General features: G+C 32.3%; 1 protein-coding gene across 7 annotated transcripts in view; it reads left to right on the forward strand.

Annotated features, from left to right (window-relative positions):
- The window catches only part of LOC105328901 (potassium voltage-gated channel subfamily H member 6), a 51,172-nt gene that overhangs the window by 1,300 nt on the left and 30,457 nt on the right, over positions 1-19,415 (forward strand). For all 7 annotated transcript variants that reach the window (XM_034454317.2, XM_066074291.1, XM_066074294.1 and 4 more), the window contains exon 2: positions 16,448-16,678. In XM_034454317.2, the coding sequence (XP_034310208.2) occupies positions 16,448-16,678 (231 nt within the window). The remainder of the gene's footprint in view (positions 1-16,447; positions 16,679-19,415) is intronic.

Consider the following 19,415-nt stretch of genomic DNA (forward strand, 5'->3'; position numbering starts at 1 on the left):
CTTCAAAAAATCAAAATGATTGAAAATATGCTTTATAACGATAAATTGTCATGATTGATATTCGCCTGATTAAGATTCAAGGTATTTTATTGATTTATATACATGATTGTTCTTTAACTGTTTTTATTTTGGATGGGGGGTGATAATAAATTACTGGTAAAAAGTAATTTATAATTTACTGGTACAATCTTTTACACAAACTGTTAATATAATTGAAGATTGTGACTTTGTTTAGAAAGATTTAGGGGGATGAGCAGAATTTATTTAGATTAAGCTGTTTTCATGTATTACCATCTTCCAATGCAAGAACCATTGATTTGCAAACAACAAAGAAAATTCTTTACTTGATTTGTCTTTTTTATACCATTATAAACTTTGTTACATAAAAGACAATAAATTAACCTAATTATTTGAGATAGCTAATTCATACTTGCACTATAAGAAAATCTGCCTCTGAATGCCTTGAGTTGATCAAAGTTATTTATAAGCTGTCTTAATTTACTATCATGTCAACAAGAATACATGTATGAAATTAACTGATCTATAACGATTCTACATAATTAGGTGAATTACTGTAAAACAGCTTTTACTTGCCACAACTTCATTTCACCATCAACCCTAGACAAACTCACTATGGTTTGCAGTGACTAATTTTTGCAACCTTGCCACATATGTTTTGTCATTACAATCGTATTCTAAGGACTGGTTTGCAGCGAGAAATATTTGTGACGAATGAGACTCATGCGAACCTTGCAAATATTTCTTGCAAGCGAATAAAAGTTTATTTACAGTACTGTAAACCAACTTTTATTCATGTGTGAAAATTTTCGCTAGGTTTTTATGAGCCATTGTCACAAATATTTCTTGCCGCAAACCAGTTACTGTTGTATGGTTGAAATAACAAAATAGGTCTAAATAAGGCTGCAGGGTATCGAAAAATTGCCACCAGTTTATCTCTGTAAATCGTAAAATCAAGTCGGTTAATGGTAACTTAATTAAAAGGTTGGTTACTTTTTCCCTTTCAAATCAACTCTTTCAATTTGGATGCATTTTAGGCTGTTTGGATGGTTCTTTTGTTGTTAAAATTTAAACAAAAAAGTGTTAGCAGCCACGATTAAGGTTTTTGTGCTTTTATTACGAACATGCATAATACCCCGTAAAAAAAGAATTTCGAAGATAAAGAGATTTTATAGATCTATGTATTCTACCAAAAACCAAGAATTGAGGGAGAATTGTAAAATGTGGCAATAAGGTCAATTATAATAGCTATAGATATTATATTCCCTTGATTTGTTCATGCAGACACCAATTTTTCAGAGGATGTTTGATAAAGATGATATTTTTAACTGTTTCCCAGCATAACCCCTTTGTTGAGGAAGTTGCAAAGGTTAATTTGATAACGCCAGACTTTGGCATGAATCATACTCTATTACTTACGGGGCCTTTCTTGTCTTCTTTCATCCAATTTCTTCTCTTTATACTAATGTCATTGATGGTATCATACAAGTATATTGATCATATTTACCCCCCCCCCCCCTCCCCCCACCCCCTTTCTTTTGATATAAAATTTCACAAATATTAAACAGGATATTAAAAGCAATTAAAGTGAGCATTAGAATTTAGGGTTTAATTGCTTTAATTTTGAAATAGACAATTAAAAATATATGACCAAAATAAAAAAAAAAATGATAGAATTATATGTACAGCAATAAAGAGATCAAAATGTGAGAACATTCGGTAGTCTGTCATAATTGTACATGTAGCCACACCAGTCAGTAAAATGACTCATTAAAATCTTATGCAAATGTGTATTGGTTATAATTGTTTTAAACCAGTGAAATCTTTTTACTGTGGAAGCTATTTGAATCTTTGCAGTAATGCTATGTAAGGCCATCATAAATCAAAGATCTGAAGTACTGACGGGAGTTGATTTTATCAATTTTTATTTATGTTAAAATGAACAATATGTTATTTTGCAAAGCGTGTAGTTTCTAATCTGTATTTGAATCACGCATATTTTTATTATATGAATTCTCGGACTTTTCCGACAAAAATTTTGAAAAAAACCCATATGAATCATGTTGAGTAATATTTAGGGATAGAATTAATTCAATCTAACTATGTACCAGTAATCGAAATATTTCTGGAAAATTGTATGGATCCAAACAACATTGAACTCTAGTCTTCTTCAACCCGACGCTCGGCTGTTGCTGTAATCTCCGGCAACAAGAAAGACTCTCGATCTGCTTGCCGGAGATTCACGGAGACAGTCGAGCGTTGGGTTGAAGGAGACTTTATTAAACTCTGGGGTAGGAATGCATACAACTACAAAAAATATCTAAATTGTTCGTACCATTAAAAATCTGACTATTTTCTAGGTATTCATAAATATGTGTTCTTGAAAAACAATGATACAGCATACATTACATCAAATTTATCAATTATTTTCAAGTACGACGTCTTGTCAGCGGTGATGATTTGTGCTTAGGTCCGAACACAGTTTCATTTTGGTTTGCCAGTAACTGTATAAGAGAGTTGATTAAAATAAACTCCCAAAAATGTTTGTTTGGAACTGCCGCCTGGGGGTTTCTAAGACCAGAAGAAAGGGAGGGAATTTTTTTTCTAACTTGAATTTTAACTTATTAAAAACTGGTATAAAAATCTATTACTATATATAAAAAAAAGGGTTCATTATATTTTAATTGCTAATAAAAAAAATTTAGCGAGGTATTTCAGTGAGGTGGAAGGCTATTACAAACAAACAATATTTTTATTTTGGCCCTACTGTGGGAGTATTTGATTCTCTCCAGTAATGCTGAATAATCTGTCAAACTCTACAGTGTGACCTGAATAGCTTGACATCCCAATGTAATATGTCACTGCAGAGTAATCAATTCAACCTGAAATTCTATTCAGATACTGCTGCTTTATTTTGTATTGAATATGTATAGTAACACAGTATAATCTGTCTTACTCTGCAAAGAAATATCTGTCTATAATGTGGTAATATGTCATACTCCAATGAAATACTATAATCAGTCTAACTCTTATAACAGTGTGACCTGGATAAGTTGACACCTCAATATCTGTCAATGTAGAGTCACAATTTGGCTCTGTATATCTTTTGAGATATTGATAGTGTATGTGATATTCAATACATACTGTACATATTACAATAATTTGTCTCAGCTTTTCATTGAAATCTGTCAAACTTGACACCTGTTTAATGCAAAATTGAGAACAATCTAGATCTGACATTATCAGACATAAGTCTATTGAATTAGTCTCTCAGTTCAATTGATTATGCATGTCCGTTTTGTTGAAATTATGTTAGTACCAAAAACAAGGCATTGCATTGCCAATTGAGAAGTTGATTTGATAGAAATAAATACAGTGTAAATGATAAAGAATTAAGAATTAATAAACACCCCAAAAATGTTTATAACTAGCTGTTCCTGAGAATATGTGGATTTCATTTGATCAGAGCTTAGGGTTTGTAGATTATTACTGTGACGTGAACAACTTGTGTATTGTGTATGTGTATACTCAGGTTGTGAGCCCTAATTGGGTTGGTTTTTTATTTAAGCAAAGAAAAGGGATTCGATCTCTACAGTCATTTCAATTAATTCTTCAATGATCTTTCTAAATTTTTAAACATAGAAGAGCTGTGTGGTTGGATCTTTGTTTTAGAGCAGGCCTCTGAATCTGGGAGGTTGTGAGAAGTGTGTAACCTTTATCTGATCAGGGCGTGTAAGTAACATGGAATAGAAGTGTGTGACCTGATGTGACCTCAGGGAGGCATGTAAAGAGAGAGAGAGAGAGAGAGGGAGAGAGAGAGAGAGAGTGTAAGTAACATGTAATACGGTAGAAGTGTGTGACCTGATCTGACCTCAGAGAGGCATGTAGAGAGAGAGAGAGAGAGAGAGAGAGAGAGAGAGAGAGAGAGAGGGGGGGCATGTAAGTAACATGGAATAGAAGTGTGTGACCTGATGTGACCTCAGAGAGGCATGTAAAGAGAGAGAGAGAAAAAGAGAGAGAGTCAAAGAATTGGAAAAGAAAAAACCATTATTGGAAGATCAGGCCTAAGTATCACACCGTTGGAGAGAGAGATTAAGAGGAAGAGACAGAAAGAACAATCGATCATGAATAAGACAGATGGTCCAGCTACTAGGAATGGTATTTAATGAGATAGCTAGGTAGAAAAAGACAGAAAAAAATCTTCAAAGAGAGAAACGTACAGAGAAACATCGGAGAAAGGGGCTAGAACAACCAATAAAAAGATGCAATATGAGAGTCTTAGACTCCATTAAGAACTGGGAGATCATAGCTACATGAGATCATAGTTCTATGCTATTTGTGACGAGGATATTTTGCTGAATGGGAGATATATTCTGTTTATCATCCGATACACATTGGAATAGGAATTACCATGGTGTAATACCTCAATTAAAAAAAATAAGGTTCCTCTTCTGCTAATTATAGATGCATATCAAAGGGAGTTGGGCGTTTCAGATAATGGGGAGGTCATAATGACGATGTTACCTGGTGCGATACCACTAGATATTGCGGAGTTATAATATTGCGTAGCATTTGTAAAGATAATATATATTTTTTTTTTCTCTCAATCCCCAATTTTTTTCCCTCTTTGCTCTGAAAACATGATTACAGCTTCTTACAGAATTAACCTTGATGTTATCTTGTTTATCTTGACTGAGATTTTAAGAAACCGAATGTTGATCTGAGTTATAATGAAGAGACCCTGATATTATTATTTTCCATACACACATGTACAATTGCTATACATGTTAGTACTATATACAGGGAAATATTCACCCTCGTTTTATTTTCGCCCCTTTCGCCCTCGTTGTCAGTGGACGAATTTACGACCTGGTTAATTCCAATGTCTCCTATTCTCTCTCTTTTAACACAAATTGCCGGGCGAATTCAAGACTGAGCGAAACTGTTTGGAAGTGTAGAAAGTGGAAAATTACACAGGGTGAAAATAACCCTGTATACAGTATTCCAAAAAGAAAACTTAATTAAGGTATTTTGAAAATGTATTATGAGTGGCTCACCAGGGCTTATAATCTATAGATTGATTAAGAAATCTGCAGTCACAATAGTCATGTAATACTACTGATGATGAATAGAATTTCTTAATATGGATGTCTTCTGAAATCAGATATGGTTATATAAATCTTCATGGACATTAAATTATCAATATGTGAGTCAGTATAAGATTCTAAATCATAAAAACAGCCAACTGTGCATGATAAAAAAAAAATTAGCTGATTTTTTGACTTTGTATGAGAAAAATATCTCAATCTCTGACTGAGGTTTGATGTATTTGAAACAATTATCAGGAAAGGTTGAGTGAGAGATATTTTTATTTCTGAAAGTCACACACTGATATCTTTTCCTGTAGAAGGACAAATGACAGAGAGGGGCATTTCATACATTAAATGTAAAAATTTATTTGGAGATCATAGGTCAAGGTCCCGAATTGGAACATTGTAATGTATGATGTTATTTAATTAAGAATGATATTGCAGGCTTCCTTCAAGCTCTTTTCAATTTAGTGATGTTCTCAATCTTTAATTTAGATAAGATCCCTTTTGGTATTTTTGCTAAATGATCAAAGTCCAAGGTAAATAGTTCACACAAAATTCTATCAGATATTTTTTGGCAGTATTTAGTGCTTCATACTCAATGTTATCATTCTAGCTAGGTTTTTTTCTACCATGAGTTATGTTTTTTCAAAGTCTTCTGCACATTATTGTCCTTAATTTCAATAAATTACTTTGCTATCTATTCTATTGAGTGGAGCTCATGGCTGACAGTGGTGACATAATTAGGCATTTAGACAGCTTAGGTACTGTAAACCAACTTTTATTTGCATGCGAGAAATTTTCGCGACGTTAGCGAGAGCCTCCTCATCGCGAATATTTCTCGCCACGAACCAGTCTTTATCTGAAATGGTTGTTATAACGAAATAGGGTCTGGATAAGGCTTGGTCGCAAATATTAGTCGTCACGAACCAGTTTATTGGAAGTAAATCGCGAAATAATTTCGCTGCGAATAAATGTTGGTTTACAGTATCCAAAAGGTCCCTGGTTCAAACCCTGCTGTGTTCACTTGATTTGTGTGTTGTGCACTTAGTCAAGGCTTTTTTCTACTTTAATTGTCTCTGTCCATCAAGTTGAAATTGGGTATCAGCTAAATACACTGGGAGGTAACCTTCGATAGACTGCTACGTGTCCCATCCTGTGGGGGTATCAATGACTCTCATCCGCTTTAAGCACCACAGAAACTGGGAATGAGCTCTGGCCTTATACACCTTCATGACAGAGAAGGATTTAACTTATTCTATTAAAAGATGCGTTATTGGCAATAACATTATGATTCATACAAGTTTACAAACTAGTTTCTTCGGGAACTCGGTTATTGCACCAAAGTCTTCCAAGGTGCAACTTACTAACTGTGATTTCATTACAAAGTTGAAAAATGATGCGTGCGTTTCACAAAATATTTCCACAATGTGCTGCATGGGGTACTTGCACCATAATTCAATATCTGCACCTTTTTTCATCAGTATATTGCATTGCGTGGTGCATTTACAAGCATGGCCCTATCCAAGGCGCTTCTAATAACATTACCAAATAACACTGTTCAAAGATTTCAGTTTGAGAAAAGTTATAGAGGTACGACATATATATAAGCCCACCTAGTGAAGAATTAAAATTCAGCAGAGGATTTTCCAAGGACAAAATTAATTGCCTTGCATCTCCAGGTGTTGCTGATTGCTGTGAAAGCAATGAAAAGCAGCATAAAACCCAGCAACACACTTATAACCCAGTTGGAAAAAGCATTTACTCGGAATTTAAAAGAGCATGTTATGCACTTAATGTCCCTCTTTTACACCCACTCTAGAATTTGTCATCTGCATTTTGTTGGAAAGAGCTACTGGTTGGAAGATTGGGGTCTGGGGTGTTAGCATGCAGTAAGAAGGGTGGTGGAGAAATAATCCATTCACATACATACACTGTATATTATTCATGGCTTAACATTACCCATTCACGATATCAATATGACCAGTAGAATTTCTCTGTTTGAATATTAATCGAAAATATGATGCTTTTCTTGTAATATTTTCTCCAAAAGACAAATTACCAAGCAGTAATGATCATATTGTGCGTGATGCCTGCAAAATTGTTATTTTGTTTGGAACGGTTAATAGTTCTAATGGGGGAGGGGGAGAGGCAGGAACGATTTTAAGATGGGGAATGGAGAAAGGGGAGGATGCAAGGATTGTGGTATATGGGTGATGGAAATCAGATTTCAATGAAAAGTCCATGATGGTAAACACAAGTTGGTAATGTAGGAGTTATTTGCTCTGATAAGTGCAATGACCCGCAATAAAAGATTCTTTCGCATTATAAAGGATTGCTGTGGGCTTTCCCGTTCAGAGTTGAAGGTAACAAAATACATAGCACTGTTTACATTGAAACATCACAGTTGATGTATTTATCATCTTGTTTGGATTCTGCATAAAATCAGTCGGATTTGTAGATTCGACTCCTTGAAATTCGGAATCCTCAAACTCATGCCTGGTCATCTGCTTGCAGATTAGTTATTTTAGCTGATGGTAAATATACAGAGTATACAAAGGATTCTCATTTCTCTGAACCAGACTGGCTTTGAATTAGAAGGCATACTTGGCAGTTGTAATTAATACATGTACAGTTAAATTACTTACTCTCTCACTGTATATGTTAGATTTAAATGAAATCATGAATATACATGTAGGAATTAAAGTTCTATGGAATCCCCTAGTTATAAAATCCTTTGCCAATCTTTGCTTTATGGTAAATATTGCAAACTCCAACAGAATGAACTTATTGAAGTAACAAATTAATTTGATCTTTTCCTGTAGAACTTATATATATATATATATACAAGGTATAATGAAATTAACATACATGTATCTGAAAATTCTTTGATTATAACCATTTATGTTAATACTTCTAATTTGCATTTTACTATATTGATTTAATTTTGTTGGAATACTTTTTGCATTCCAAAGAAGGATTTGAAGTTGTCGATACATGGTTTAATATTTTATTTCATCAAATAGCTTATCACAATGAATTAGGGATATAACAAATGAACTTTATAAAGTACCAGTATAGAATAAATACTATAACCAATATATTTTTTTGAAAAATACTAAAAAAGTAAATTTTCTTGCTTTCTTTTGTTTTAATTTACAAAGCTCCGAAAATTTCAAATCTGTACAAAATACTTGAAATTACTTGTTTACCTTGGGTTTGTCTCATATGACAGACATTGTGCTGTAAACCTCTTAGCAGCTTTGGAAAAGGAGCCGTCAGAGTGTGATCATCCTGGGGGGATAGAGTATATAATAGCAACTTGCTCTATTGGACGTATGGAATGAAGCAATACTAATTGAAGTGCTAAAAAGACTGATCCTTGTCTGACCACGAGAGTATTTGTTTCTTAGTTTGTTTTGATCAGACAGTAAGGATTGGGAACCTTTGATATTAAAGAGAGATGTTAGTTTTAAAGTTTTAATATTACAATGGTGTCAGTTTAGTTTAAGTGTTAATTAATAGCTGGAATGAATCTCAGTTTAGCAAGTGGTAGGTGGAGAGAGAGGGTATCACAACTTTTAATATTTTTAACAAACTTCTGATCTATTAAGAAACTTAAAATCTCTGCAAAATATCATGTATCAATTAGTAAGTCATGAGGTCTTATTAATGTTGCATGGTCACTAAAATTTTCATTTAAAAAATGCAATTTTAATCCAAACATTAAAAAGGTGTTGTGTCTTAAATAATTAATAGATTGATTAAGAGACATATATGGTCTAACATGTTAAATAGCAAATGTTATGTGGTTCTGATTAATGTAAATGTATATTTGTTCTGTAATAATGCTGTAATTGTACCATGAATTTCAAAGGAAAAAACCACAATTTAATGTTACTTTTTTTGCATGCACCCTAATAGTAATGTAGGCCTTATTTTTCCTTAGTTAGCAAAAACTATAAATAAATCGGATGAACAATAAATAATTTCTCAATATAATTGCAGGCTCAAATTCCTAATTAGTCAAAAAAAGGTCTGGTTATTCAAAGAAAGAAGTGTACTTATATTACAGCCAATACTGTGTTCCTAAGTAATGCCACTCTATATATTTAAGACCTCCATATATAATTAAGGTATAAAGTACACACACAGAGAACTCAGAAAGTAAAGAGTGACTTTTTAACGTTATGAATATAAACACGCTCTATTCGCAGATTAATTTGCCGCACACAAAAGCAAAATAGACGAGTGCGTGTTTGTTTATTAGCTATGTAAACAGACTACGTAATTCTTTTTACTTTGTTAACTCTGTCATCTTTAAGTTTCCCAACACGCAAAACAGCTGTTGATTGCGATCCTAGTTCCCAAATAAAGATCTATTTTTATCTTTTCATAATTTGTTTTTTTTTCTTCGTTTAATAATTAAGAAAAATAAATCCATAGTTTGTATTGATTTTAGTTTTTTAAAGAAAAGAAATTTTGATGTACATTCAATGGTTTTTGTTGTTGAAATTTAAAAAACAAATTCATTGAGAAAATGCCAGTCAGCTTGATCGAGTTATTCTTGAAAGAATTTATTGACTTTTATTTTACATGTATATTGAAATGAAGTTTAATCATTATATATCAACTAGCTGTCTTCAATGAAATATTTATATTAAATGTATTCTTTAGAAATTATTTGAGAATGTTATTCTTATTAAATTTGTACATATTATAATGAAATATATATACACTGACCTTTCAAAAATGAAATCTTCTGCCTTTAAAAGATTTCATCTTATGATTAATTGAATGCATTTGTAAAAAAAATAATGCTTTGACATTTGATATTGATCAATTGATTCATCTGCTGCACAGTCATATTTGATCATTATTTTGTTTTTTAAATGCATGGTTTTTCATTTAAAAACTGCATGAATAGTAAATAACGAAATCATTGAGTATTTGCATGGTTTGACAGTCCATTCAGTTCATTGGCATTTTTTTTTTCTTTTCGGGAATGTGAAAATTGAGAAGCAAACTTATCAAATAAAATAAGTCAGATGAGTTGAATTCAGAGCATATTTAAATGCTAATTATGAATGAGAATGTCAAGTTGAGTCGAGTTTATTGAGATGGAGATTCATACTCTGATTGAGTGATTCTCATTCATAATTAATCGAATATAAATGTCAAATAGATTTAATGTGCAAGACCAAAACCTTGTCGGGGACTCACTAAATAGAGATGCAAAATGTAGTACATGTATGATTACATTTAAAATACAGTCAAACTTCGTTATCTCGAACTAGATAAGACTGCATGTTTAAAACCTTCAAGATTTCCGATTATTTGAGATATTTAGGGTAAAATACTTTAAAAATAAGTGGTTTAGACTTACAAATCACTTCGACTTATCTATTGTAATTGAGATATCAGTGTTCGAGATATCGAAGTTCAACTGTATCTGAAAATAAGATATAAATATATGGCATGGGTTAAATTAATTAGTAACATTCCAGTCTAACTGCTGCTGAAATAATAATTACCAAAAGGACCTTATGAGATTTTATTTTCATAGATTATATTGATGAATGAAACAAGGAATGAGATTGAGATATTTGAGGAAACTCAGAGATTAAGACTGTTTGCTCAATTAAGTTAACAATAGGGCATGTAATATTTGAGTCTAAGGAAGTATTAGATTGCTAGAGCTCTCTTATGCAGAAATTGAATAACTTGAGAGTGATAACAACATTGAGAAATAATTATTGGCATGCTCCCTTAAGGTAATATACATGCATATGATAATTACTGGATGTGGGGCTCGGGGATGAAGATATACTTTCTGAATATGCTGAATTATAATGTCTGCCCGGCTGTGAGTGATATTTGAAAGGTGCACATTGAACTAGAGCAGTGTGTGAGATTCTAGAAGCTAATTAGAAAATATGATATAAAATACTCACATAGAATAAAAGATTTAAGTAATATTATGATAAATGACAAAGATTACTAATGTAATGTTCCCTTCAGACCAATATTGTCTTAGAGATGGAGATTGTTAGCATACCATTTGAGTCCTTACACAGACAATAATGTAATACAAGGAGACTATTGTAGATCACGATGGTAATTTATGTACTGTTAAAACTCAATCAGCATCATCATTCAAGCAACTCTGGCCAAAGGAATGGATGGATGAGTTCATGCAGATTTAAAGTTTTTTGTTTAAGATTACATAGATGTAAAAGGGGTCTAATCCTTAAACACGGGGTATATGACATGTCTGAAATATACCGGTAATGCTATGCTAGTCAGAAGTCTTAATGATTGAATCCAGAGAGACCTGCATTGACAACTAAATATGCAATGGCAGGGCTAGAGACTGAATTTATCTTGCAAATTGAGGGCCACAAATTTTATACTGTACAGTCACCATTGGACAGGATTTGATTTTGTTTCGACCTTGTTAACTCTCTGGCCAAAATCCTGTAAAGCATTGAAGCTTGCACAGCATTCTAACACACTTTAAACAAACACTGCCATGGAAATTGGTTTCTATTAATATCCCCTAGATTTGGGAGTGGTTGCCATGGAAACTGATTGAATTTTGTGTGATTAATTATTGTTTGAATGCAGCAAGAGACCTCTATTTGGGAGGGAGCTTAAATTAATTTGCAACGGTCAGACGGGAAATTGGCAGGCGGAATCTTTGTTCATGGTTCAATGTAAATTTGTTTAACCTTCAGTCTTGAAGGTTAGAACTTGGCACTATTGGTGCAATAAGCCATTAATTATGATTACTAGATGTATCTCTGTGAATTTTCGTTTTGTTTTGTCTTTTAAAAACGGATAGTCAAGATTTGCTGATATGTGTAGCTCACAATGGATCGGTTTTAACATTTGTTTGTAATGTTGTGTTTCATAGGGTCTGATCACGTGGTTTTTATATATAGGGATGATTTATTATTGACAGTATTGAATATAGTTGAAAAGTGTGTTGCACATATGTTGCAGTGCAAATGTAAATTTGTTCCTAGCATGCTCATATATCCATGTTTTCTAGCACTTCATAGGAATCTGTGATAACATTGCACTGAAGCATCATGAAATTGTGTGCGTCCCTTTAAAGGGGCATGGACCGCATGGTCACTATTTTAGTCATTATTTCTGTTTTATTATTTACAGTGCTTGAGGAATACATTTCTAATGATTAAATAAAGTTTGAGAGTCAGTCATAGTCTGATTATAAGTAGAGTTTCTTTGTCATGTAAACAAGGCTCATGCCCTGTCTTTGTTTTCATTACAGGTTCAATAACACCAGTAAAAAAAAATTTTCAAGCTAATTTGTCTAACCTTCTTATTCATTTTAAAGGGGCATGGTCACGATTTTGGTCAAAAATTATTTTTCAAATTTTAATGTTTACAATGCTTTGGTAAGACATTTTTAATAAGCAACCAACATTTTAGTGTCATTTATTGAGTTATGAGCAAGTTACAGAGCTTACAATTCTCTGGAATGTAAACAAAACGTTTGTTTACATTTTGAATGTTAAAGTGAAAATTCCACATTTAGACCTTAAATGAATGTGTTAAACATTAAAAACTTTTTATTTATCCTAAAAATGAATAAGAAGATAGACAAATCAGCTTGAAAAAGATGTTTTACTTGTATTTTGATCCTATGTAAACAAAACAGCGCACGAGCCTTGTTTACATGACAAAGAATTGTAAGCTCTGTATCATGCTTATTATGTACAACTGACTCTGAAATTTCATTTGATCATTAAAAATGCATCCGTAAAGCATTGTAAATAATAAAAACAGAAAAATAGAATTTCATCAAAATCCTGACCATTTAAGCATATTGAATATTCAGTTCCTAATTTAACATTTAAAGCTTTCATTTAATTTAGCTCAAAACTGGAATTTTTGACTAGATTCAACATTCAAAATGCAAACAATTTATCGAAGACATTGTTTACATTGCGAAGGATTATAAGCTCTGTAACTCGCTTATAGCCCAACAGAATTTTGGTGGCATATTAAAACTGCCTTACTGAAGCATTGCAAACATTAAAACCGGCAAAATGATTTTTCATTTTAATCATGTATTACCATGCCCCTTTAAATGAAATAATAGAGTTATAAAGAAAATTGACTATTTTTGTTAACCTATAAACAAACACTTCAGTTCGATCTTTATTTGTTCTGGTGTTTCTACAGAAGGTATGCCTGTATTGATTCCAGTATACAGGAAAATATTCGCCCCTTTTTATTTTCACCCCTTTCACCCTTTCACCTGAATTTAAGACTGGGCGAATTCCAAGGTCTTAAATTATCTCTTTTTAAACAAGAAACCTATGTCTGGGCGAATTCAAGACAGGGCAAAATTTTGCAAGCGAAAATAAAACAGGGCGAAAATAACCCTGTATATATACTGTAGTAATTTTGTTTGTATTGTGAGACCCATATGATTGTATATCTATTACAAATAATTCAACTGCAATACTCCGTAGAGCAAATATATATTCAAAACTGAAGTATAGTCAGAATTCTATTGTTACAGTATAACAAGTTTTTTACTCAACTGAACTGTCAATCATTTAAAGGTTCAATGAGCTTTTCTGACTACCTGAAAGCGGCTTCTACCTGAACTTTTTCAGTACTTTTTTATAAGTTGGTAGGAGTTGAAAAGGTTACTTTTTAAATTATTAAGTTAAATAATGTCTTCGCCAATAGTAGAATAAGGTGATTTGATAAATAAATAGTTAGATCTAAACTATTAACTAACAGAATAAGGTGAATGTAAAATGTATAATGTTAGAAAAAAAAAAATCTCTGTTTTTTGGAGCATCTTAATGTATTGCTCAACATTTTCATTCATTTTACTGCGTACATCACCTGTGGCTAAAATAGTCTGTAGAATAATGTCATTGAGTGATCAGATCTATCTACTAATTAATGGGAATGTCTGTAAATCACCTGTCACTGAAAGAATGGAATCGTGTGTAAAAGTTATGTACATCATCGGCATGTCAAAAGACTTGTGTTGGAACCATTCATTCTCTATGCGTATTGATTGAATATAATATACCACCGTCCTAACGGGTGTTATTTTACAGAAATGTCTACGACATACCATTCAATGACCCTGCTATATACCAGTGAAGACCTGAATTGAACTGCTGTATAAGGACTTATTTTATGCGAGTACTGTTAAGATTCCTCATTAAACGCAAGGAATTAATATCTGCGTAAATAATGACAAGAAGCTTCCCTTGCAGTGATCTCAAAATCTCGCATTTATTTTCTTTTATAGCTGTATATACTGTATGGAATCATAACAAAAGTTCAGTGCTTAGAATTTTATGATATTGTTGATATTGTGATTCGATACAAGATTCAGGCTTGCAAAATTAACTATTCGCATAAAATTAGGAGTTATTTATAAATATATATAAATATATAATTGGTTTATATCAAATTGCAACATATAATAACTTAGCGAGCATAAAACTGTTGTGATTGCTATATATATCATAAAACATTAAATGTTTTTGAAGTTAAAATATATAATTTTTATACATAATTATATGTATGTACAAAATTGAAAAAGGCAGAGCAATTACATTTTTAGATAAAATAACAATTTTAAAAAATTAAGATATTTCATGCAGAAAATAAACTCTGTCGGTCAACTGATGCTACTAGCTACATGACTAAATAGCCTATAAATTATATTACTACTAGTACCCAAGAAGAAGAAAATATGAAAATATGATCATTTTTATGCATTCAAATGATGATAGATGAAAACGATGATTAAAATAATTATGATAATAAATGATTAATAAATGATAGTGACATAAAAAATTATGATAATTTCGAGATAGCAGACAACAATATTGATGATCATTGTGGTTGAATTATGTGAGATTATAGGTGTAAATTTTACACCCCTCTCTCTTTCTCTCTATCTCTCTCTCTCATGGAAAAAGCTATCATTGATCATATTGATTGTGGTAAAAAAAATTTAGTACATGGAAAATCTCTATTACACTCGCAGCAAAAAGTAAAAAGAAAATGAGGTTATTACTTTTTTCATGTATAAGTTTCTTGCCAGTTGATTCAATCAATACCGATGAGATGAATCAGTGCATGCTTCTCCAACATTTGAGTCAGTGTGCATTGAAGAAAATAGACAACATAAATGCAGATTTTCCACGGGAAAAAACCATTTACTTCTTAATAAATCTGCACGTTATTGGTCTGTAACGAGATGGGAAGTTAGTCTCAGGGAGACTTATGGCTTCTGTAATGGACCATTTTGCATCATGGTGTATTAAACGTTTGTTTCTGTAGTGGGCTGAAGTTGCAGTTTTTTTGACAGCACTCAAACACTTGAGTGAGACAGATTTACGGCAAATTGATGCTTCAGATATTATCAGTGTTGTATGAAGGTATTGATTAGATGTAACTTTATTATATGGTCTAGAAAAAAACTATCAACCCAAAACTCTCCGTCTTAAAAATGTTTTAGATTGTAGCTAGACTCTCCTGTATAAGTCGAGATTCAAATCATATATATGATTATTGATATGATTCATTTCTGTTGATGGGTTTCATTTTGCACTTAAAAGACTCCTAGTTTGTACAATTATGATCAATCAATTGATAAACTGTAAATCACCTTTTATTCATGCACAAGAAAATTTCATGAGATATACAGGAACCTATATATGTCATTGCAAATCTTTTGTATTTGTTATTTTTGCCGAAAAAAAAGCTCAACTGTGAAAAATATTTGCTACAAACATTTTTATAACCATTAAATAGCTAAATAAAGTTGCCTCAATAAAAATTTGATTAATTAAGTTGCGTGACAATTAAATAAAATCAAAGACAAAGTAAGATATTACCTTCAGTTGTTACCATGGTTACTCCAGGGAACTAGAAAAATTATTACACACTGATGATAATGAGGCCTGCAATCTATAGCTTGTATGGTCTGAACAATAAAATAAGTTTACATTAAAAATCTGTTAATTCCAGATTATTTCGAAGGCATGTTTCTCTGAACGTTGAATAAATGAGACCTTTGCTTCCTTGATATTGAAATAATTTAAGCTAACGAAAATAAAGCTTGACCATTTATGATTCTAAGAAGAAAAAAAATATGTGAAAAACTTTGCGTTCATTTTCCATTTAGAACAATTACTGGTTTTTCAGAGTTTTATGGATACCCTATAATTCAGACTTAAATCATTGTCTGGAACATGAACATTATTACAGTCTGCACAATTCTCACTTTCAGTACTTTGATTTTTAAAATTTTTTATATTTTACAGATCGGAATTTTGTGATTGCCAATGCTCAAATCGAGACATATCCCATCATCTTTTGTAATGATGGTTTCTGTGAGCTCACCGGATTTTCGCGGGCGGAAGTTATGCAGAAGTCGTGTTTGTGCGAGTTCCTCCATTGTTCATCTACCAGTACCTACTCAGTTCTACAAATTAAGGAGGCTCTGCAGGGGACGGAAGAAAAACAGGTGGAAATCATGTACAGTCGCAAAGATGGTAAGGGTTAGTTGTTGTTGAGTTTGCTATAACCTCATCTATTTGATCGATAGAATGCTTTATTTGGTGTTTTATAAGGGTATAGCTATGAAGGTAGAGAGCATATAATTAGCTTACAAAAAATATTTCACTTTTGTGATGAGGCTTATTTACATTTTTTTGGCTTTGATGGCTTCCTTCCATCTTTGCTAGCCAAGGGTGACAATCCATGGTGTTTCTCTATTTTATATGAATATTCACCGTGGATCATCATGCATCCTTGGCTACTGAAGATGGCTACCTTTCTTAAGTCTGCCTTACATGAAGTCTATTGTAATATCTATACCTTTCTCCTAATTTTTTTCAAATTATCTATAAGAATGAAGGAAAATACATTATTGTTTTGTTGATCAGCAGATAACACATATTGAACAGCCAATTCTTCCATTTGTGTAAAGGTTACCATGATGACTTCAAAGAGAGAAACATAAACAGTTGGGAAATGCTTTTTTTGGTCTTAATTTCTTAGTGGAGGTAGCAATCGATCAACAGTTCGATAAACAGTTTTGCTTTATTTTGAATCCTCAGATGTCCGTATGAAAAGGGTAAACTGTTCATTTTTTAACCAAGTTAATATTAGTATAAGTTGGTTAACTAGGGAATTTATTTCTTATAAATTAATTTTCTACCATTAATTGCAGGAAAAGGAAGGATTTTTCCTTTTAAAAATACAATGAATTGAAAATTAAGTTATATACATGTAATATGATATGTGGAATGAAATGTTTTTGATGAAAACCATTTTGTGATAATTTGTGACGATTTGGCAAAGGGTTTTATACAAATCAAACAATTATTTCAGCCAATCAAACAGTGTGATATGGGACAGAATTGAATTACTGTCTCTCAGAAAGCAAAAACTATTTGATCACTGTAAATGCAACTTGCGTGCTTTGAGTTTTGATAAATGATTGACAGCTTCCAAGTTAAAAAGAATCGGTTGAAAGCAATTCCATAATCAAATTTAAACTGCATGCAGTGTTATTTTATCAACCTGCGTAATAAAAGCAGATTGAAAAGTACACAAAAAAGATCTGATTCTGAATGCTGCATTTGAAAGCTTCATTATTAGACCCTGTGTTTTAGATTTGTCAATAATGAATATCTCAGCCACTGGGTTTTTAACGGCCCTTTTTGCTCACTTTAATTCAGAAGTAGAATACATGTATGTAAAATATGTGAAGGTCATAAGTTTGAGAAATTGCTTATAGCATAAGTTTGAGAAATTGCTTATAGAAAGACTCTTATTCTAAGCTTCTATTTATCTAACATTAAACACTGGTAATAAATTAAATCACACTAAATCTTGTGACTTATAATGGGCTATATAGATAATTTGATCTCTTTTTTTTTACATTGGTACAATTTCATAAGTTTGTGTTTTGCTCAGATGTGATATATTTTTCACAGTACTGATAATCACTTTAAAATGCAAGCAGTTTTGAGCACCAAGTGTTTTTTTCTATTATTTCCAATTGATTGATTTATTGTTGTTTCATCTCCTTTCAAGAATATTGCACTTTTAAAGATAAAGTCAAATATCTAGTTTTTTGGAGACCCTGGTTTGGAGGTTTTATTTGTCCTGGGCAAACCTTGATACTGTAGATTCTAAATTAAATGCGAGGAATTAATATCCGCAAAAAATTAAGAGAACCACCTTTCGCAGATTTTAAAGTCTCGCTATTATTTTTTGAGAGTTAATAATTATAAGAAATAAGTACAAAAGTTCCGTGTTCGCAATTTTATATTCTTGCGATTTGATACAAAACAGCGGGATCACAGAATTAAGTACTTGCGTATTATAAGGAATTTACAGTAATGGCACTAGTCAGTCACAGGCCTTAAAAGGAAATTTTAAAGACATGTAAATTTAAGAAACCAGTGACTGCATACTTGGTTGAAGAAAATTACTGCATGTAAACCAGGTTTTATTCACACGCAAAATATTATGTGCAAAATTTTTTCGCAAGATTCACAGTTTCGTCATGAGTATTTCTTGCTGCAAACCTGTCAATAGTGAAATAAAGTCACCATGAATAAAAATTAGTTTACAGTAGTATAAATTTCCATGGCAACAATGCTGCTGTGAGGGACCACTGCTTCAGTGTTGTATGGATATCAATCATATCATTAACCTTGACACAAGGTTGTTATTGTCTGTACCCTTCCTGACAGCCTGCACTGTGGTTTTCTTGATTTCATATCTATAAACTGTGCTGTGATTCTGATGTTACATGTTAATGCTCCACCTCGAATTCACATGCTGTGATTATTGTCTTGATACTGCACATCATCAGAAACTTTAATCAAAACTTCACATGCACGTTCTGTCGCAATATGAATTAAAGGATAAACCTGAGAAATCAAATCGGAACAGAACGAATTGAACAGATAGAACAGCGCAGCGTTTTATTTGTATCAGAGTGACATTTAGTGCTCTGTTCATCAGTCTTTAGGGCTATAATGGTTCCTGCTCTTTGGACAATGAATGGCGCAGTGAAGTGGCATTTACGATGCAGCATTCACAGCTCTTTGACAAGCTCTGGTAGATTACTCAACAGCACTGAAAGACATTCATTTCAAGAAGATGCATGGATTCTTTGATACAGATCAGCCTTTTACATGTTTAGGAGTTCCTTTTATTGGCTTAAGAAAGAAGAATGGGGTTTTGAATGTGCTGGGTTTTGAATGTGAGGTG

This window comes from Magallana gigas, chromosome 10, assembly GCF_963853765.1.
Source record: "Magallana gigas chromosome 10, xbMagGiga1.1, whole genome shotgun sequence".
NCBI classification, from domain to species: domain Eukaryota; kingdom Metazoa; phylum Mollusca; class Bivalvia; order Ostreida; family Ostreidae; genus Magallana; species Magallana gigas.